The sequence below is a fragment of the Zalophus californianus genome, chromosome 8 (assembly GCF_009762305.2).
Source record: "Zalophus californianus isolate mZalCal1 chromosome 8, mZalCal1.pri.v2, whole genome shotgun sequence".
NCBI lineage: Eukaryota > Metazoa > Chordata > Mammalia > Carnivora > Otariidae > Zalophus > Zalophus californianus.
In genome coordinates, this window is record NC_045602.1 from 121796814 (window position 1) to 121819126 (window position 22313).

General features: G+C 41.2%; 1 protein-coding gene across 3 annotated transcripts in view; it reads right to left on the reverse strand.

Annotated features, from left to right (window-relative positions):
• The window catches only part of CHD6 (chromodomain helicase DNA binding protein 6), a 191568-nt gene that overhangs the window by 133173 nt on the left and 36082 nt on the right, over nt 1-22313 (reverse strand). The window contains exon 2 of one of the 3 annotated variants that reach the window (XM_027621209.2): nt 8383-8438. The exons of 1 other annotated variant lie outside the window; for it this stretch is intronic. In XM_027621209.2, coding sequence (XP_027477010.1) covers nt 8383-8415 — 33 coding nt within the window. In that variant the 5' untranslated portion in view covers nt 8416-8438. Of the gene's footprint in view, nt 1-3685; nt 3746-8382; nt 8439-22313 lie in introns of those variants that run through there. One more of the 3 variants, XM_027621210.2, reaches the window with a different exon arrangement.

The following is a 22313-nucleotide window of genomic DNA, read 5'->3' on the forward strand; positions in this document are numbered from 1 at the left end:
CATAAACCGCACTGTTAGCAATAAAACCCACTTCTCTGACTCAAAATTAGCAACCTATGATATTCCCAGAAAAGACACTTAAAGATATGAATCCAGATAAACTGGATCTGGGTCAGTTGTAGAGGACTGACCTCCATTAAGAACTAATGGAGCGATGATGGCCTAGGTCAATGGTTCCCAAACAGAGGGACGTCCAAGGAAAGTACTTGAAAGTCAAAACAGACTCTAATTAAGAAAATCACCCATGGTACAACATGGATAGACCTCGAAAACATTATGCTAAGTGAAAGAAGCCAGGTACGAAAGACTACATATTGTATAATTCCATTTATAGGAAATGCCCGGAATAGGCATATCCATAGAGAGAAGTAAATTAGTGGTTGCCTGGGCCTGAGGGAAGAGGAAATGAGGAGTGTCTGCTAATGGGCATATAGTTTCTTTTGGGGGTGATGAAAATGTTCTGGAATCAAATAGTGGTGATCTTTATACAATCTTGTGACTATACTAAAAACCACTGAACTGCACAACTTAAAAGTATAATAGAATTTACAGAATGTGAATTATATCTCAATTTTTAAAAATCCAATATAAGGATAGATTGAAAATGGTCCTCTCGGACATTGCTGACAGCTCCATCAACTATTAAAAAGCCTTTTGTAGGGGAGTATAGCAACAATACCAAAATTTTAATTACGGATATGCTTTTAAACTGAGCGATTTCTCTCTTACAACAGAAATTAAGGAAACATTTACGTTCTCCAAAGGCTTAGAATATCTGATACATAATTTCTAATAGAGGGGAAAAAAACTAAATAATCTATTTGTCAACCTTTAGTAAAATGTTTAAATTAATAGCACATCCATTATATGGGAAGAGTATCATGCAGCCATTGTTATATTTTTGTATTGTATTACATATTATTATTATTAATTACAAAGCTTTAGTTAACATAAAAAAAAAGTCCACAACATACTGGAAAGTGGAAAAAAAATCTATGGTCTAATCTTATTTTTGTTTTTTAAAAATGCTATTTTTCAACACTAGTTTTTTAAAATAAATTTAGGACACATACCAGATGTTAACCATCATTATGTCTGGGTGATAGGACTGTAGGTAACATTCACTTCTTTCTTTGTAACTTTCTGAAAGTTATTATTTGTTTCCATCTGTCTCCCATGACTAGAATGTAAGCTTCAGAAGGCAGTGACTGAGGTATTCCCCAATCTTTGTGGCTTATGGTAAAACTCATACGGTTATTGAATGAAATAAGTATTTTCAATTTGAAAAACAGAAAAAAGTCTATAAAAGTGTACATGTAAACAAAAATGACAACAAATTCCTGTGTATAGAAGAAAGACTGGAAGAAAATCGACAAGAAGTTAGCAGTCATCACCTGAGGCTGTGCAAATTTGGTTGTTTTTCTACATAGACATCTACATTTTTAGTATCAAGGATATTACTTTTGCAATACTTGTAATAAAAATATTTTCACATAGATGTAATAGAAAAATCTTAAAGACTTTAATAATGAACAGGAAAAGCTTTTTTGCCAGGCAATTCATACTCCTCCAAATTACCATGATTCAGGAATCAAAGGTAGAATATGAGAGGCACCAGCACCACGATCACATTTGACTGAGTGCTGGGCAAAGAGAGTGCTTGTCGCCCTCAGGTCGGAAAGGTCCCCCGCACGCCCTCCATCCCAAAGCGCTTCGGTGCATCTTTGGCCCTGTGGTGAGCAAGGCCCAGCTCCTCCTGCTGTCTGCCTCACAGTCTTCCATTTTCTCCAGCAGGAAGATGAAAATGTTCTATGCTTAGACTTACTTAAGGTCAAGAAATTAGCTCAACATAAAAATGAGTAGAGGGCGCCTGGGTGGCTCAGTCGTTAAGCGTCTGCCTTCGGCTCAGATCATGATCCCAGGGTCCTGGGATCAAGGCAGGGCTCCCTGCTCGGCGGGAAGCCTGCTTCTCCCTCTCCCACTCCCCCTGCTTGTGTTCCCTCTCTCGCTGTCTCTGTCTGTCAAATAAATAAATAAAATCTTTAAAATAAAAAAAATAAAAATGAGTAGAATAGCTTATCTAAATCTGAAACCTTCTGACTTTTTTTAAAGTCCAAATGATAAAAATGAAAATAAGATCCACTACTAATGAAATAATATGAATAATATGAAATATAAATGAAAATGTCTATTTGCAGACATTTTCAGGTGAAGCAGACATTTTCTTTTTTTTTTTTAAGACTTTATTTGTTTGACAGAGAGAGACACAGCGAAAGCAGGAACACAAGCAGGGGGAGTGGGAGAGGGAGAAGCAGGCTTCCTGCCGAGCAGGGAGCCCGATGCAGGGCTCGATCCCAGGACCCTGGGATCATGATCTGAGCCGAAGGCAGACGCTTAACGACTGAGCCACCCAGGCACCCCTGAAGCAGACATTTTCAGGTGGTAAAAGTTATTTTCCAACTAAAATTAGGATTGTCTTATTCTTTCACCTTCACTTTCTTCTGAAAGAATATTTCCTACAGTTATCTGACCATGGGATAGACTAAAAGTGAAAACCCACATTTCCTCGCCTTTCTTATTGCCATTGTACTGGGCTCAGTCATTTGGCAAGCAAGCTGTGCTGGGTGAGCAAGACCCAGGAACAACGGCCAACTGTGTGTGTGTCCCTTTAGTGTTCCCTCCTCCATTTAGAATATTCAATCCCTCTTTACCCAGGAGTCCTGTGCTCTGGATGACAGAGCAAGCGTTCTGACCCTGATGTGGCTCCTCATGTAGTCAGAGGCGGTTAGCACCAGGAGGAGGAGAGGTCAGTTTCAAGGCATCTAAGGATAATGTAAGTAGAGGTGTCCAAGAGGCTCTTGGGCATACTTTCCAAAAGATATTTCTTTCCCTTGCTTTTTTAAAAGATTTTATTTATTTGTTTGCTTGTTTGTTTATTTATTTATTTATGAGGAGGGGGGGAGAGAGACAGAGAGAGCATGAGCAGGGACAGAGGGAGAGGGAGAAGCAGACTCCCTGCCTAGCAGCGAGCCTGATGTCGGGGCTCAATTCCAGGACTCTGGGATCATGACCTGAGCTGAAGGCAGACACTTAACTGTCTGAGCCACCCAGGCACCCCTTCTGAAAGACATTTCTACAAGAATGAATCAGACTGCCCAGGAAGAATGGACAAAGAGGGAAGAAGAACAGGACCAAAACCTGACAAGCACTAATATTAAGGGTCCCCAGAGGAAGAACCTACAGAAGAGGGTGAGAAAGAGGAATCAGGTCAGTGATGTAGTAGGGAAAAAAGTAGGAAAGTGTGGTATCACAGAAGCCAGAAGATGAGAGCACTTCAAGACAGAATGATTACAGGCATCAAATGCTGCTGAGAACCTGGTAAATTAAGACTGAAGAGTGGTGGACAGATTTGCAAACTTCAAACTCCTTCTTGTCAAAGTCCTAGAATCTGTCATTTTAGTCCCCACCTCTATTATCACATTTTTGCATTTAAAACCAGGGAGTGGGGGGCACTTTTCTCTTACGATATTTCAAGAGTCTCAGAGATTTAACTTCTCCAGATCTGCAAAGTCAATCTAAACCTTGTTAATTCCAGGCAGTAACAAAAACTGGGCTCAGGTAGATTATTAAATTTAGATGCAGACAAGGAAGGGTAAGGAGAGAGAAAACAATACTTTATAAGTACCTTGCCTGCCCTCCAGTAATGCTTCCCATGTGACCATTCACATCCACAGGTCCAGCAACAGATACATTTAATTTCTTTTCTTCACAGGATGCTTTTAAACCTTCCCTTCTCTAGGCTACATAATCCTAGTTTCATCCATCACACTTCACATAAAATGAGTCAACGTCCTTTTACCATCCTCATCATTGTGTTCAGGCTTCTCAAGTATGTTTCAGAACACAGAACGAATCAGGACAACAAAAAAATCTGTCAAGGTACGTCAAAAGATAGAGAAAAGCATTCAATGCTCAGATTTCTTTTCTTTCTTCAGAGGAGGGAGAATTTGGGTAAGGTCCATTTTAAGTCCTTTTGAAACATGACTCCAGGGTGAGGCTGTTTAAAATCTTGGTCCTGCTAAGCAATTTACTAACACTCCCTCTTTAGGCATGTTGAAAAGGCCTTCCAATGACTGCCAAATGGAAGGTCTGACTGGTATTAACTCTTAAGACCCTCTGCAGTGTGATGCTGAAAAGTCTAAAAAATGAATTATTTATTCATCCATATGATCAACTTTGCTATTCCTCTTTCACTATTCTGGTCCTCTTTCACTATTGTGGGTCATTATTTGGTGATCTATATTGGTGGTACACACCATCTTAGGGATGGGAGTTCTCACCTTCCCCCAGTACAGCACAGCTGGGACCAATTCATTTGGGAATCTGATGGCCAGCTAAATCCACCATGCTTCATTTTTTTTTTTTTTAAGATTTTATTTATTTAGAGAGAGAGTGCGAGCAGGGGTTGGGGGGAGGGACAGAAGGGAGAGAGAATCTCAAGCAGACTCTGCACTGAGTGCAGAGACCAATGCAGGGCTCGATCTCATGACCTGGAGACCATGGCCTGAGCCAAAATCAAAAATTAGATGCTTACCCAACTGAGCCACCCAGGCACCCCAATCCACCATGCCTCTTATCTTAGGTTATCTTTGGTCACCACTCAAAATTTAGCACTCCACACTCCAGGCCTTTCCACTCTCCTTTACTATCAGATACTTCACCTTCCCAAACCCAACCATATACTACTACTCTCTTTCCTCCCAAGCTTTCCTCCTGGATCCTCAGAAACAACCTAACTAAACCTGGCTCTACCCAGAAGACACCATCTCTTTAAAACACTCTCGGGGGGCGCCTGGGTGGCTCAGTCAGTTAAGCGTCTGCCTTCGGGTCAGGTCATGATCTCAGGGTCCTGGGATCAAGTAATGCATCAGGCTCCCTGCTCAGCAGGGATCCATCTTGCTTCTCCCTAACGCTCTCCCTCTGCCTGCCTTTCCCCCTGCTTGTGCTCGCTCTCTCTCTCCCTCTCTGTCAAATGAATAAAATAAAACATTCTCAGATTCTTTGGTGGGGCTGACATGCCCCAAACCTCCATACTCTCCAGTTCCAAAGCATCACTCCTCCACCCTCAATGCAGAACCCTGACTCTTTTGAGACCTATGCCACCCCTACTGTAACCGCCTGTTTGTAACCAGACTAAACTTTCTTAAGAAAAGAAAACCTAACTTTTAGTCAATTTTGTAGCTGGCCCCAAGCAGACCCTCAAATATTTTTTAATGAATAACTGGAAAACAGCTGGAAAAACTCAACAAATATTTGTTTAGTAAATAAATTATATCCATATTCACTCTAGAAAAGGAAACAGGGTCTAATAATCCGAAGGTCTTTGAGATTCCCACCATATATCTGAAGAAAACGCTTCCCGCCGCACCGTTTCATTTTCTAGAAGTCTCAGAATGAGGGCCTCTACTGATCTGACTTCTGGTTATGGGGTTTGGCGAGAAGGTTCTCTCCTAATTACTGCAAGTCTGGGTTAACCTCCTGGTCACGGCTCCAGGTTTTAATCCTACTCACAGTATTACCTATTCCTGTTGTACTCGTGCTCATGAACTCTCCTCTACATTGGATATGTGCACCAAAAACCCTCTTATCCATATCATATATCAAATAATATTAACCATATTTTGTACTTCTCTCAGTGTCATGCAAGGAGCTGGGATGAATAAAAATCAGTACTTCCTTACCATAGGTTTGTTACCACTAACGTGAACTACAGATCTTCACCTTGTGAAGACGTTCTGGCTGTACTACACATCAGGAGTGCTACAACGGTTTTCAGGGATGAGAGTTCACATTTTGTTTCTCTAGCAAAATGTTCTTCTGCCTAATACTGTTTAGCCTTCTTAGGGATTGCAATGTATATATTTCTTAGTAGAAGCTGTTTATTTTTTTATATAGATAAAAGCACCCGAGTGACTCATTTTTAAATGTTTTATTAAAGTCTATTTTTCTTGCAACACTTCTTTAGGCAACACAGTCAATCTCTAAATCCTTTGTCCTCGGCACACTACTCCTGGTATGCCCTTTCTAGTTAATAAGAAGTATGATTATTTATTACTAAGTTCTGATTAACTTGTAAAATCTTTCATCTCAGTTTAATTTACCTTGATAAAATTTTAGACAAGGAAATGAGGATTTTTCAAGATCGGAACACATTTTACATGTTTTCCTCCTCCAGAGAAGAGGAAAAATGAATTCATAGGAATGAGGGTTTTTAAAGCATGGGCATTTTATTTGCTGTTACTTCTAACACCTCAGAAACACGGTAAGGGTAAGGACAAAGTCTGATCATAATTTTCTCATTCTACTGGATGATTTCCTTGCCACTGACACACTGAATGCCAAGTACTTGATAAGCTACCCCATTTAATCCAGTTACCTCGTGAAAAATGTATGATTGCTCCCATTCAAGTGATAGAAAAACAGGCTGAGCTTGTCCAAAATTACACAGTGATGTGGTAGTTTCAATCCTATTCTACCAAAATCTCCGTCAGGCAATGAACTCTACACATACGCTCAATCCTGGTACCTATGGATTGCTTTGGCATGAATATAAGTTTCTATTTTCATGCCCTGCAGTTCAGTCATCAGTATGGTCTATGACCTGTACCTGGAAGAGAAGCAGGAACAACTCCTCCTGAAAGTGACTCCACTTAATTAACTTGCTCCCCTACCATAGCTAATACTAACTTTTAAGGAGAAACCCCACCCTGTTCGTCAATATTACAGTCTAAACGAAAACTCACTTAACTGAGGCTGTGCAATAGCTGGCTGACAGACTAAGGTCTTAATATGAACCAGTAAAATCTCAAGAGAAAGAAATGTAAATTCACGGTGGTGTAATTCTGGTAAAGAGTTTTCTTCGGGAGAGGGGCACCTGGCTGGCTTAGTTGGTCAAGCATGAGACTCTTGATCTAGGAGTCGTGAGTTCAAGCCCCACGATGGGTGTACAGATTACTTAAAAAAAAAAAAAAAGTGTTTTTACTAAAATAAAAGCTTACCTTAAAGAATGTTTAAAACATTAAATATGCAGAATGTTTTAAGAAATATAAACCTGCCCATGTATCATAAATGATGACAGTTTTGAAGGCCTGGCGTTCTCTTTAGTAATGTGTTCTTTTTAACAGATTTTAATATTCCACTAGGTGGATATGCTATGATATAAATAGTCCCTTTCTGATGGACACATAGGTTCCTTTCCATATTTGCTGCTATAAACAAAGCAGCAGTGAAAACCTTTGTTCACCCAGTTGACACTTGTCTGAGGATCTCCATAGGATAAATTCCTGGCAGATGGAACTGCATTCGCTGTAGTGTTTGTCTACCAGCTGATGACGCTAGAGAGCCAGGATAGAAAGAAATCAGTGCGGGGAGAGTGTTTAGTCATGGCTCTTCCTGTTAAGAACTGGCAGCAGATGAGTCAATTATTTCCCAAAACAATCTGTTTTGGTTTCACAAGGACCTATCCACTAGGACAGAACAGAGAATAATCCTTGTAACCATATCCCTAGGTCACCCTTTATCTGACTAGGCACTGCTCCCTAGAAGCAGAGAGCAAAGTGGCTGATCCCACCCAACCTCTTTGCATAGGGTCTCAGTGAAGGGCAGTGGCTCAGATATCCCCAGTTTCCGGACTGTCATTCAATTCTGTAAAAGGAAAACCAGCCCATCAAAGATAGCCTGTTTCCAAGAGACAGAAGCAGGTCCCCCTTCTCTCCTCCCTGAGCCACACTGGTCGGGGTCTCTGGGTTCCTTTGAATATGGAGCCATCTGAACACAGAAGTATCAACCAAGGAAAAGATTTTGGCAGGATGGGTCACGCAGGCCAAATGTTTTTATCAGTTCTCCTCCCCTTCAAGAAATCAAATGCCAAATAGTTGGTGTTCACATCCTTCCAATCAGTCCACTATTTTGTCTAGGAGGAAACTTCCCCAGGTCATTATGAGCATGAATTTTCTAAATGAGAATGCTTTTAAATTAACCAAACATCCAAAATGATAAATACATAAACTATAAAGAATTGACCACATCTCGGAAAGCTGTTCCAGAGGAAGAAAGATTTCTCTTCCACACAGCTAATTTTGAGTAATACTTTGACTTACAGTTTTCATTACACTTATTCCTATATGGAGCTGAGCTGATCATAAGTACAGGTCAGGTCATTCAGAACAGAGCTGTCGGTGACCGTGTGGAGAACGGGGAAAAGCAGCAGCAGGGTAATGACAGAGGCTGAGAGACACGCCCTAAGTGCCAGCAACTGTTCGTGGTGAAGGAGCACCAGGGAGCATCCGCTGGGTGCATTCGCTTAGATATGTGGTCACTTACCTGCTTCTCTTTCTTTTGTATTTTCATTATCATCTATTGAAGGAAGATACTTATACCTGTAAAACATAAAAAAAGGGGGGGGCAAAGATTATGGTAAAATCCAAAATAAAACATTTAAGGTCACCTCAGGATTAACTGACACATGAGGAAAACACAGAATAGAGGTTGCTTCTACAGAACATTTACAATCATGCAACAGTCAATAGCCAGCCCCCAGAGTATGGTCTTTTTTTTTTTTTTTTTTTTTAAGATTCTATTTATTTATTTGACAGAGAGAGAGAGAGAACACAAGTAGGGGAAGTGGCAGGCAGAGGGAGAAGCAGGCTCCCCGCTGAGCAAGGAGCCTGATGTGGGACTCGATCCCAGGACCCTGAGATCATGACCTGAGGCAAAGGCAGACGCTTAACCGACTGAGCCACCCAGGCATCCTTCCCAGAGTATGGTCTTAACCCTACCTAACCCTATCCTGAACCCTAATGTATTGCTTCAGATGGGTGGAGTCAAAAAGACACTATCTTTGAAGATAAAATAAGTTATAACACATGCTGGTGTATTAAATTACAAAGTAAACTAAAAGAGAAACCTAAAATAATGATGTGCCTATACTGAGAGGAATGGAAGAGAGGAGGTAAAGATAAGTCTTCATTTCTTCTGGAAGGAAGTCAATAAATCATGTCACAACTGATAAATCAAGAAACAGAAATATATAAAGAGTAAAAAAAAAAAAAAAAGAGAGCTCAGAGAGTTAAAAGTAGTTCTCTTGAAGGCCAGAGAGGGAAGCTGGTGTGAGACAGGACAGGTCAGTCCTGCATTTCATCATATGTCCCCTTATATTATTTGATGTTTTAAACCATGTGCGTATGTTATTTGACAAAATAAGTTCTATTCCAATATCTGGAATGACTGATTTTACTGTACCCAGATTTAAGCCCCCATCTCTGCCCCAACCATAACGCCCATGATGACACTGAACTTTTTCTCGTAAATGACTTTTGAGCACCACAGCAATAAGAGCCTGGCTCTAGAGGTCCAGAAGTGCTTTGGGGCATCCCAGAAACCAGGAAGAACCCTAGTCTAAGAAATCTGGAATGTGGGGCTGCCTGAATCACTAACTGGTAGTACTACCTCAGGTCTAAAGCTCTCACCTTCCTCATAGAAAAACAAGGGAGGGATCCCAGAATATCAGCTTCCAGTTCTAGCCCGATGTAGACACCGCCTCGTGTTTATTGTGTACTCTGATTTCCTGGACATCCCACAGAGCTACAGAACACCACTCCCTCAGGAAACCATCCCGGAGGCACATAATTATCCTTATGTTCATAATTTTTTCTTATATCCCAATGAACATGATGTGTAGGCAGTAAGCAGAACTTTAAGATTCAAGTGTGATGGATTGTTTTTTAAGTGAGTTCATGATGTTTGATGCAAACTGAGAAAAATGAAGGATTTGTGATTCCAAGCATTCTGGGGGCCACAATTACAGTGTATCAGTTTAATGTCTGTCCACTTAGGTTTTTTCCTCCAAGAGTCAGAGGGATTTCCTGTAAGAAGAACCATAAAATGCTACGAGGACACTGCTGTTCACAAACAAAATTGCATCCAAGGAGCTAACAAGCTGCAAAGTGGGCAGAGTCAGGGAGAAAGGGAAGACAGCAGAGAAGAATCGGCCAAATCAGGAAAAGGGAAAGTTAGGAAATGATGATTACTTTATTTTGTTTTGTTTTGTTTTGTTAGTCACCATACAGTACATCATTAGTTTTTGATGTAGTGATCCATGATTCACTGTTTTCGTGTAGCACCCAGTGCTCCATGCAGTACGTGCCCTCCTTAATACCCATCACTGGGCTAACCCATCCCCCATCCCCCCTCCCCTCTCAGTTTGTTTCTCAGAGTCCATAGTCTCTCATGGTTCATCTCTCCCTCTGATTCCACCCCCCCCATTTTTCCCTTCCTTCTCCTAATGTCCTCCATGCTATTCCTTATGTTCGAGAAATAAGTGAAACCATATGATAATTGACTTTCTCTGCTTGACTTATTTCACTTAGCATCATCTCCTCCAGTCCCATCCATGTTGATGTAAAACTTGGGTATTCATCCTTTCTGACGGCTGAGTAATATTCCACTGTATATATGGACCACATCTTCTTTATCCATTCATCTGTTGAAGGGCATCTCGGCTCTTTCCACAGTTTGGCTATTGTGGACATTGCTGCTGTGAACAGCGGGGTGCATATGGCCCTTCTTTTCACTATATCTATGTCTTTGGGGTAAATACCCAGTAGTGCAGTTGCTGGGTCATAGGGTAGCTCTATTTTTAATTTTTTGAGGAACCTCCACACTGTTTTCCCAAAGTGGCTGTACCAACTTGCATTCCTGCTAACAGTGTAGAAGAGTTCCCCTTTCTCCACAACCTCTCCAACATTTGTTGTTTCTTGCCTTGTGAATTTTTACCATTCTAACTGGTGTAAGGTGGTATCTCAATGTGGTTTTGATTTGAATTTCCCTGATGGCTAATGAGGATGAGCATTCTTTCATGTGTCTGTTAGCCATTTGTATGTCTTCTTTGGAGAAGTGTCTGTTTGTGTCTTCTGCCCATTTTTTGACTTATTTGTTTCTTCGGTGTTGAGTTTGAGAAGTTCTTTATAGATCTTGCATATCAGCCCTTTGTCTGTAGTGTCATTTGCAAATATCTTCTTCCATTCTGTGGGTTGCCTCTTTGTTTTGCTGACTGTTTCCTTTGCTGTGCAGAAGCCTTTTATCTTGATGAAGTCCCAAAAGTTCATTTTTGCTTTTGTTTCACTTGCCTTTGGAGATGTATCTTGAAAGAAGTTGCTGTGGCCAATGTCGAAGAGGTTACTGCCTATGTTCTCCTCTAGGATTTTGATGGATTCCTGTCTCACATTGAGGTCTTTCATCCATTTTGAGTTTATCTTCGTGTATGGTGTTAGAGAATGGTCGAGTTTCATTCTTCTGTATACAGCTGTCCGATTTTCCCAGCACCATTTACTGAAGAGATTGTCTTTGGAAATGATGATTCTAAGAATTGTTGTGAGGATCAGCATTTGATGGAACAAGTATTCACTTCAAGAAAACCATGAATTCCAGAGAAATGGTAAGCGCTCTTAATCAGGGCAGTTAAAAGAATTTTACCCCTAATATGATGAATATCAGTTCTAGGTAAATTATGTTAGTACAAGTTTATCTCCCTTATCTGTCAACTTCAAATTATCAGACCCTAGAAAACCAACATTCTCAGCCATCACAATGGCCACACATTCTGAAATGAAGAAAGAAGCTGGAAAAATAAATTCCAGCTAATAAAAAAGGAATATTATCAATAATTGGACACAAGTACTCAAAATTCTGCCCAACAAAATGAAAATCAATCATTTAAAAAAATACAGAAAACCCCACCAATGCCAATAAAAATTATTTTTTAATATCTAAAGAATAAGTATAATGCAGTAGAGCCTTCAAAGAACAGTTTCTGATTAAATATGACAAACTAGCATGCACATAAGCAGGGCCACAGCACTGCCAGGAACATGCGGAAAACAGGTCCAATTTATCATTGCTAATGGCACTTCCCTAATTGTTTCAAGCTTTCTGAAGAGCACTCGGGCAAGGTGCCACTAGATCTATAAACTGTTGAGTCCTTTTATCTGCCAATTCCACTTTAAGGAATACATCGCAAGAAATCCGCCCATAGGAAATAAAGCTGGGCAATGGAGGAAGCCCAAGGAGGAGGTGGGCAGTGTGAACATGCCTATCACAGCGGAGCCCGGGCAATGGAGGAGACCACAAGGATCACAGGCCCACCAGCTGTCGGGCCTGTGTCATCACAGGACCTGAGCACATCAGAGAGGCAGGAACAGCACAAGCTGGAAAGACTAGGGAAGAGGTGGGCTCACCCAAGTATGGCTTGAATTGGATTACCCAGCAAAGAGAAAGCTTGGAGAAAAAGAGGTGGTGAAGGACTCTAAACCAAATCTCCCCACCGCCAGTTTGTTCACAGATAAGATACTACTACCGGCACCTTTATGGATATTCATGCTGCAGAAGTAACCCCAACCCATCCTCTAAAAAAGAGAGAGAGAATGTGGGTGTGAAATCTGAGTGGGAATGATGTTACTCCGTAAGAATAATTGCTCTCGGGGCGCCTGGGTGGCTCAGTCGTTAAGCGGCTGCCTTCGGCTCCGGTCATGATCCCAGGGTCCTGGGATCGAGCCCCACATCGGGCTCCCTGCTCAGCGGGAAGCCTGCTTCTCCCTCTCCCACTCCCCCACCTGTGTTCCCTCTCTCGCTGTCTCTTTGTCAAGTAAATAAATAAAATCTTTACAAGAAAAAAGAATAATTGCTCTCGTTCACTAGAAGCGAGCTTTGACAAACCTCACATTATTACTGTGCAATCATTTACAGCCCCCTGATGGATCGCTACACACCAGCATGTCGCCACCCTACAAAATGGCAGATACCATCAACAACATCAGTAGGAGTTCAATAAGCATTTACTGACTTTTAGTTCTCCAAATAATATCTAATAATTTACAAAGCACTCCCTCAAGTTACCTCTACTTTTTTACCTCCCTTTTATGGCACACATTTAAAAAATATAAAATTAAAACGATGTAATCTTTTTGCAAGGCTAAGTTTTATGTAGCAGGAATGGATGGACAAATATAACCCAAAGCATGTACTTCTGCAAAATACTAGACATGGCTTTACAGCTTCTGTTGTTGTGCTGCCATAACTCAAAAGCTGTGATTAGAGCCTTTGGGCTCAATAAAGAACAAAGTAACTTCAGGGTCCCACAACTTAATTAGAGAATACAGACATATTCCAAAACACCTGTGTGTGCAAACCAGGAAATTCGTCAACGGGGGGGGGGATGCGTATGAGTTCTGAATTATAAGAAAACTGGTGGGACTCCTGCTTTCCTCACTGTTTCAGTGCTTATGTACGAACGTAGCATTTAACTACCTTCACAAGATAAGTTGCTAATAATGTAAAAAGCAAATATAAAAATTCCCATTCCTTCTTACACTCACCCAACTAACAATGCTTCTGTTAAGAAAAATGGGTGCCAGGGGGCGCCTGGGTGGCTCAGTCGTTAAGCGTCTGCCTTCAGCTCAGGTCATGATCCCAGCGTCCTGGGATCGAGCCCCGCATCGGGCTCCCCGCTCAGCGGGAAGCCTGCTTCTCCCTCTCCCACTCCCCCTGCTTGTGTTCCCTCTCTTCGCTGTGTCTCTCTCTGTCAAAGAAATAAATAAAATCTTAAAAAAAGAAAGAAAGAAAGAAAAATGGGTGCCAGGTTTCAGCAGTAACATTTTGAAAGCTACTTTGTTTTATTACTATTTCTCTCCAGTTCAAAAACTCTGCAAGAGGGACTGTGCCATTTCCAAGTTCCTTTGTGCTGTGTTACGGACACTTGAAAAAAAAAAAAAAAAACACCAGGTACACGCTATTCTATCATTCATTCAAATTATTTATATTTACTATACCTTGAGATTCTGCCATCCCAACAATCCTTGCTGAGTCCCAGGGGTCTATTTCATTTCAAGAACATGTGTTTTGACACAGACAAGTGCACATACAGCACACTGCTACCACAGTCCTTTATATTCACAAGGACAGCACAAGACACATTTGATGGCAGGAAGAACAAGGACCTTTGCTGTAACAGGCTCCCAGCCCTTGAACTCTTATCAGGCCCTTTGGAGCAAAGAGTACATGGGAAGCAACTTTAAAAATCAGATACACCTCAAAGTTTCCACAGTGAATATGTATTTTTACAATCTAATTATGCCCACCCTCAGCCCTGAGACTAGTTCCTAAGAACCACTTTGACAACCACAAGTGCAAATAAGGCAATCCCACTGTGGGATTTTAGAACGGAAAGGAACGGAGCATGGGCAACGACTCACTTGGGAAGAGTTTATGAAAAAGGCAGACAGGTCTTGGGTAATGCCACCTTCCTTACAGCCCTGTCCAAGCACCCCTTACCCAGGGAGCTCAAAGAGGGTCCAATGGGTGAGACACCCTTCAGTTTCTCACGTCACAACTTTGCCACCCTCCACAAACTGCACACACTTATCTGTCTGTCACTAGGCTTGGAGCAATCGACAGCAAGAGTGTGAAGTGCCAAAAAGTAGTGTAAATCCAGGCTCTACTCATGATGAGCCAGGTAAAACCTCTTCCAGTTTTATTTTGTCACCTGTAAAATGGTGACAATCCTTACCTCATAGGGACTCAGGAAGATTAAAAGGGATGAGAATCTCTAGTGTGTGTCACACAGTGAACACGAGTTACACGGCAGCCACTGGTGTTGCCTGCCCTTATGGGCTTCCCTCCAGCGTCAGAGCAAGGTGGCTCTCTCTTGAGGACAACTAACGCTTCCCTCAGTACGTGGGATCCATCCTCTCCCACTTCTCGCCTGAGCTCAGACTCTGGATTCCAGAGCAGTTTGTCCTTCCTCATTTCATTCAGGTCTCTCTCCTCAAATGTCACCTTGTCAGGGACGTCCTCCCTAACCACTCCATAGGAAACACACCACTGCCCCCATCCCCTGACTCTCTATCTTAGTACCCTACTTTAGTTTTCTTTCCGGAACTTGTTAGTTACTACCTGACATTATGTCTAGTTGATTATAGATGTATTACCCGTGAGACAATGTGCACACATGCACACAAATGTGAGCCTTGTTTTGTTCATGCTGTATTCCGAGTCTGGAACAGCAAGCACTTGGCTTGTAACAGGTGCTCAATAAACGTTTGCTGAATGGAAGAATCATTTCTGTTCCTTATCACTAATCCTCTCTTTCTACAGTTCTCTCCTTGACAAAGAGACAGGATAAACTTGATCCTAGAGTAGTAACTATACTAACAAATCCCCCACACACCTGTATCTTCTCTTCCCATATGACTTCCCTAAGCTGGTCTTAGCAATGACTCCCTAGGAGGCAAATCCAATGGGCATTTTTAGACTCTAACTGTCTTGCAGCATTTTAAACCATGGACCATTTCCTCCTCTTAAAATTCTCACCTTACTGGTTTCTTGGAGGGCATGCTCTGCTGATTTCCCTCTGATTGCAGGCTTCCAAAGCTCAGCTTCCTCCTTAGCTTCTCCTATTATAAGGCCTATTAAATGTCAGTGTCCCCAGGGTTCAACACCGTTACTAGCTAGTAACTGGCTTGCTGAGTTCTCTATTCTGTTCCTAAACTTCATCTCTCTACACCATGACCACTGTACATTCCCAAATCCAAGCCCTCCTCCTGACTTCCACATGGACACAGCCAACCATATCCTGGCCAGTTCCAAGTAGGTGTTCCACAGATTGCACAAAAAACTCGCAACTCTTTCCAAATCAAACTCTGTACTACCTTTACACACATATATACCCGCTCCTATACCCCCCATCAGAAGCTAATGTCCCTACAATCTGCCTCCCAGCCCAGAATTCAGTCATCCTTAACTCCTTCCCTTTCCCTAACTCCTTCAAAATTCCTGAATCCCTTGGTTCTTCCCCAGTCCACTTTAATTTATTCCCACTCTTTCAGCTTTTTTTTTTTAACAGCCTCCTAATAAGTGCCTTTATTCTTCATGCCTCCTACCTTCATCCCATCCCTCGTTGCACCAAGAGTATGTTTTCCTAAAGCGTAAAGAAAATTAGATCGTGTCTCTGTAGTGTCTTCAGAAAGAAATACAAATTCCTCACAGCAAAGGGCCCTGCATAAGCAATCTGGCCCCTGGTCCTCATCTCCCGCTCTGACATTATCTTCCCGCATTCACCCAACTATTCTGAACGCTTGCACGTTCTGAAGCCAGCCCTGTTTGCTCAGCTCTTTGTTCAGGCTATGCCTCCATCTCCATCTGGAAAATCCTTCCACCGCCCTTCCTCTCCAGTCTCATCCTTCAAAACTCCGCTCTGGTATCACGTTCTTGGGGATGTCTAACCTTACTTCCCTAAACCCTGAAAACATCTTGTGAAATGCACTAAATTATAGTAAGTATATCAGCGTGATGTCGTCCCTTCCCGTTTTCCCTGTCTGCGGGCGCCATCAGCTAGTAAGTGCCTCAGCGTCCTCTGGGAAGGAACTCTGTTCTGTCCTATCAAGCTTACTATTTGGACTTCGGAATGATTCTCTATGGAATGAGTGAGTAAATGGAAAAACTAAAGAAAAGGCTTTGAGTTCTTGCTTTCTTCATCATAACTGGTGGGCTCTTTTTTTCCTTTCCTATTTATTCTGTTCTCCCAGTCCAATCAAATTTCTCAGTATTCTTCATGCATACTTTTTCAAAGTAATACAAGTACTTAGCTTAAGAATTCAATAATCTAGAGGCACCTGGGTGGCTCAGTGGGTTAAGTGTTCCACTCTTGGTTTCAGCTCAGGTCACAATCTCAAGGTTATTAGATGAAGCCTTGGGTTGGGCTCCACGCTGAATGGGGAGTCTGCTTGAGATTCTCTCTCTCTCTCTCCCTCTACCCCTTCCACCACGTGTGCGGGCGCACTCTCTCCCTCTAAAATAGATAAATAAAATCTTTTTAAAAAAAGAATTCAATAACCTAAAGCTTAACACAAAAAAGTAGTATTCCTGGAGAACTGGCTGGCTCAGTCGGTAGAGCATGTGACTCTTGATCTCAGGGTTGTTAAGTTCAAGTCCCACTTTGGGTGTACAGATTACTTGAAAATAAAACATCTGGGCGCCTGGGTGGCTCACTCAGTTAAGCGTCTGCCTTCAGCTCAGGTCACGATCCCAGGGTCCTGGGATCGGGCCCCACATCAGGCTCCCTGTTCAGTGGGAAGCCTGATCTCCCTCTCCCTCTGCCACTCCCCCAGCTTGTACACACTCTCTCTCACTCTCTCTCAAATAAATAAGTAAAATCTTAAAAAAAAAAAAAAAAGTAGTATTCCCCTGACTCCACTCATCCCCATTCCTGATTCACTCTTCCCAGAGGAAATCATTTGATCTTTAGCCATTCCTTCTACTCCTTTCCATAATATTTCTGCAAAATATGCTGATACCACTATTAGATTATTTATTTATTTATTTATTTTTAAAAGATTTATCTATCAGAGAGAAAGAGAGCGAGCACAAGCAGGGGGAGCGGGAGAGGGAGAAGCAGGCTCCCCATTGAGCAGGAAGGCTGATGTGGGGCCCGAGCCCAGAACCCTGGGATCGTGACCCGAACTGAAAGCAGATGCTTATAACTGACTGAGCCACCCAAGCGCCCTGATTTTTCCAATTTTAAACATTATTCTAGGAGCACCTGGGTGGCTCAGTAGGTTAAGCGTCCAACTCTTGATTTCAGCTCAGGTCATGATCTCAGGGTCATGAGATCGAGCCCCATCAGGCTCAGCGCTCAGCACAGTCTGCTTGAGATTCTCTCTCCCTCCTGTTCATGTTCTCTCTCTCAAATAAATAAATAAATAAATAAATAAATAAATAAATAAATCTTAAGAAAAATATAGTTTAAACATTATTCTATTGGCTTCGTCCTATGGAATACGAGGTGGCAAATATTTTTAAAGGCCAGATACTAAATATTTTACATTCTGCAAGCCATATAATCTCTGTTGCAACAAATCAATTCTGCCACTGCAGCACAAAAATAGCCACAGACAATATGCAAATGAATGGGTCTGGCTGTGTTCCAAAAAAACTTTACTTACAAAAACAGATAACTTCTTGTTATGGAAGATGAAGTCTTAGCTTCCCAATATACTTATTATCAGCATTATTTATTAAATCAATATCTAATTCACAGCTAAGCCATGAAGTATATTGTGCTAAGAAAATCTTTTTTTGTGTAAGTTTTCTTCCTACAGATAGTAAGTACCTCATAACTTATTTTAATTTTTTTTTTAAGATTTTATTTATTTGAGAAAGAGAGAGAGAACCCATGCATGCAGAGGGACAGGGGCAGTGGGGAGAAAGAGAGGAGGTGCAGAGGGGGAGGGAGAGAGACTCTCCAGCAGACTCCGCCCTGACAGGGTAGCCTGATGCAGGGCTCCATCCTATGAGCATGACCTGAGCTGAAACCAAGACTCAAACACTTAACCAACTAAGGCACCCAGATGCCCCAGTAAGTACCTCATTTTAAAACCTGCGTTGTTTTCTATGAATCACTGACTTATCTCAAAATGCTCTCTTCAATCAGAGAAAATCATTTTAATTCCTAATCTGGTGATAAAAATCAACTTGCTTAATAAGAATCACTATTAAGGTCAGTAGTAGAAGAAAGCCAGGCATTACCAGAGCTATATCAAATATCACACTGCAAAGTCAAACCTGACTGTACTTTTTTATCATTAGACCATATGCCATCATGTCAACTGACCCAGATCAGGAATGATCCCACCAGTGAACACAGGATTGAAGAAACCAATCTCCTGACAGTAGAGCTCAAGGTTCAGAGCCCTGAAAATTCAAGCTATAACCTTATGGGGGAAGACAAAGGGCTTAACAAATAATACTCCACATTCACTCTCAACAGGCCTCGCCAAGTAACATAAGATCTTTTGACTTGTCACACTTTAATGCCTTTTTGTGGGGGGAAAGTAATACCCGTAGACCAGGGAGTGAAGATATCTAAGTTCTGAACACAAGGATTGTATGATTTGTGCAATTTATTCAATCTCCCTGGGTCTCAGTTTCTTCATTTGCAGAACAGTGACAAAAACCACCTTTTGGGAGAGGAGATGGATGAGTTCTATTTTGGACAGGCTAAGTTTGAAGGAACAGGGAGGGAATTTAAAGCTCAGGCAATGCAATCCTTTTATCTTAAGATAAGGAAACTAAGGGTCAGAGGAGTGTGATTGCCCAAAGGCTCACAATTATTCCAAAGCACAAGAATTGGATTTCTGGGATTCTGACTCGGCTCTCAGCACTACATCGAGCTGCCTTGAGCAAATGAAAGACAAATGAAAATAGTGTAAGTGAGAGGTCGGGATTTGGAGATGTTCTATTTGGGGTACTCAGACAGTGGGCAGAGGTTAGACGGATATTCCATAGATAAAGTACAACAGTCTAGAAAAGGAAAAAAAGAAAGCCCGTATGGCAAAAGAAAAAAAAAAAGCAGGCTACAGCAGAGGATGGTTTTGATCCATCCACCGGTGAAGAGGAAGCAATTAAAACAGCTTGATAAAACTGTCAAGAAGACCTGCTAAGCACATTTTTAAAGATGGATGGACCCTTCAGATAACATTACAAACAAGGGAACAAACTATTTCATGAAGTAATTCTTATGATAAACATAGATAAAATCTTCAGGGATATATAACTGTAAGTAATTCTGTTTAAATTCTTTGTCTATTTTCATAATGCCTTCCATCTGAATCCTGAATTGTTACACAAAATTGTTTTGGAATAATTTATAGTAAGGCATAAAGTCTATCTGGTAGCTATCCAAGACAGCAGGGAAACAAAGTAAACATGTTAACAGAATTATAATACAGACAATCCTCAGCAGAGTTTTTACTTTGGGAAAAATAATAAAAGAAAATCACATATTTATGATCATCCAGGCTCAGCATTCTTTATTCTACAGGAAACAGAAGAGCCAGCCCAAGTGCAAACCAATCTACAATCTGTAAACATCTATCACCTACATTTTTGGAATTCCTAACACTAAAAAGGTGGGCTTTCCCACTACTTCTACAACTCTGCTGTGTTCAAGTAAAATAAAGTGCCAAGATGTTTCCAAAGAGCTTTTTTCTGTCATATAAAGACAAGACAAATAATGGATTCTGAATCTGACAAAAACTTCCTTACGTTCCAGTTTTAAGGTAAAAATCCTGACACCTAACTTGCACATCCTACATGAAATCGCCGGCTGCAAAACCAGGAGGAGGCTGCACCCTGATGGAGTCCACAGCGACTTCAGTCCCTAAAAGCTGTTCAACTCTGGCATCTCCTGCCCTTCCCTTAGGATCTAGGAATTTAATAGAAATTGAGAAGGATTTTATGACTTTTTACAAGATGAAACAGTTCTCCAATCCTCTCCCACCCTCAATTCCCCCTTCCCCAAAATCTAAAAAGGAAGAGTGCTGTGATAAATGCAGAACCACTCTGCGGGGGGGATATGGAAAGCAAGATGCTGTGTTACTGACACATATGTAAAAAGTTCTGGCAAAAGCAAACACAGACAACACTGGCTGAATGGCGTGGTGGGTGGCTGGCAACAGGAATCTCTTGCCTGGTTCTCCAAATCTGGCAGTAGGGTACGAAGAGCAGAAACTGCGGGCAATAAGCAGAATAGTCAATTTTAGGCAAATTTAAGCCAATAGACTAAAATCTGTTAACACCATCTACATTAGGTGTGGTTCACCTAACTACAAATTGGTATAGATGTAGTCACCTATTTTAAATTAACATATTAGCAAACATCACACTGTTAAAACTACTGACTTCTAGCACCTAACACCTAAGTAATTACTTACCTGTACATAAAACAGTGGCACTGCTTTAGGAAGACTGGTCTGAGATGTCAGAATCATGATAGAATGAATAAGAAAACCGCAGAGAAAAGCCTGTTAGTTTACTTGGCAAATAGTATCAATCCTCAGATCAAAGGACAACCGTTTTGGAATACAAACTTCTTAATACCCGTCATCTCGTGCTTATATTACATCATATTTTATTACCATTCTGATGCTCCCTTCCATCATCAGCACTGAGTACCAGCTGTAGTGATGTGATTTCAGACTGTTCTACATACAGATGACCAGTTTGGAGGACAGAAAATTTCCAAACTGCCAGTCTGGAGTACATGTGCACAATGAGATCCATACCTTCAATCATGGGTACCCTTTCCTTAAGATGCTAAATTTGCAAATGAAGCCTTGATTAGTGGCATAGTATAAGCCCAGACTAGTAATAAAATGAAGTAAATAAAAGTCAGGAAACTCATTTGGCTAGATATGAAATACAAGTATCAGATCTTAAAGGCTCAATAGAATCCTAAAGGAATTGGTGACAAAGCTGTATGTCACAGACAAGTATAATAAAGGCAGCCCTCAAAGAGAAGAAGACAAAATAATAATCCTCCAGAGGGCCTAGGGACTGCATCAGATTCACCTTTGAGTTTCCAACGCCTAGGACAGGGCCTATGATACAGTAAATACCTACATATAGGTTGGATAAATACATGTACTGAATTTATAAATGAAAGACCCACTGGCTAGTTTCACCATTCACACTATTTTATTCTTTTACCCTCAAATGCCTTAAAATCAAGAAATATAAGGTAACAATTTTTGCAAGGGAATCACTCTAGGTTCTCAGCCTTCTGTTACATGTTTGTGGTGACTCTTACCCTGGTCAAAGCCCCACTAGGTAAGAGTATAACCAGCCATTCAAAGCATGGAAACAACCTCCTATCCTATTAATGTGGAGACATAAAGCTCTGTACAGAAAAGTTGGTAATACCAATTCTATTACCATTATTCACTTTAATTTGATTTAATAACAATTGGGCTTTAAACAGCTAGCTCCACTTTAAAATTCACCCTAAGTTCTATCCACTGCCAGAGTTTCTTAGCAACCTTTGCTTTCTGGGAATGTGACTCCTATCTAGATTCCATATCCACCTCCTGGATCCAGGTCTGACTCCCAACTTGTGGATTCCTTCCATTCTGCACCGTTACTACTGCTGAACCACAGTACTAAGCTGCTTCTGTTTAGAGCTTTTAAAAGCCACACACTGAGTCTGTCCTATCACCACCAATTCCTGAACCAACCATCTATGGTTCCCATTGTCATTAACCCCTACACGGAAGTTACCATTGTGGGCTTCCAAATCTCTCAGCCAGGAAAAAAGGGATCTGGTGATTTGTCAGTGGCTACAAGAAGAAGGGCATATCATGACAAAGATAAAAGCAAAGATAATGCTTACAGAGAACAGTGATATTTTATTTACACTGTATCTGAAA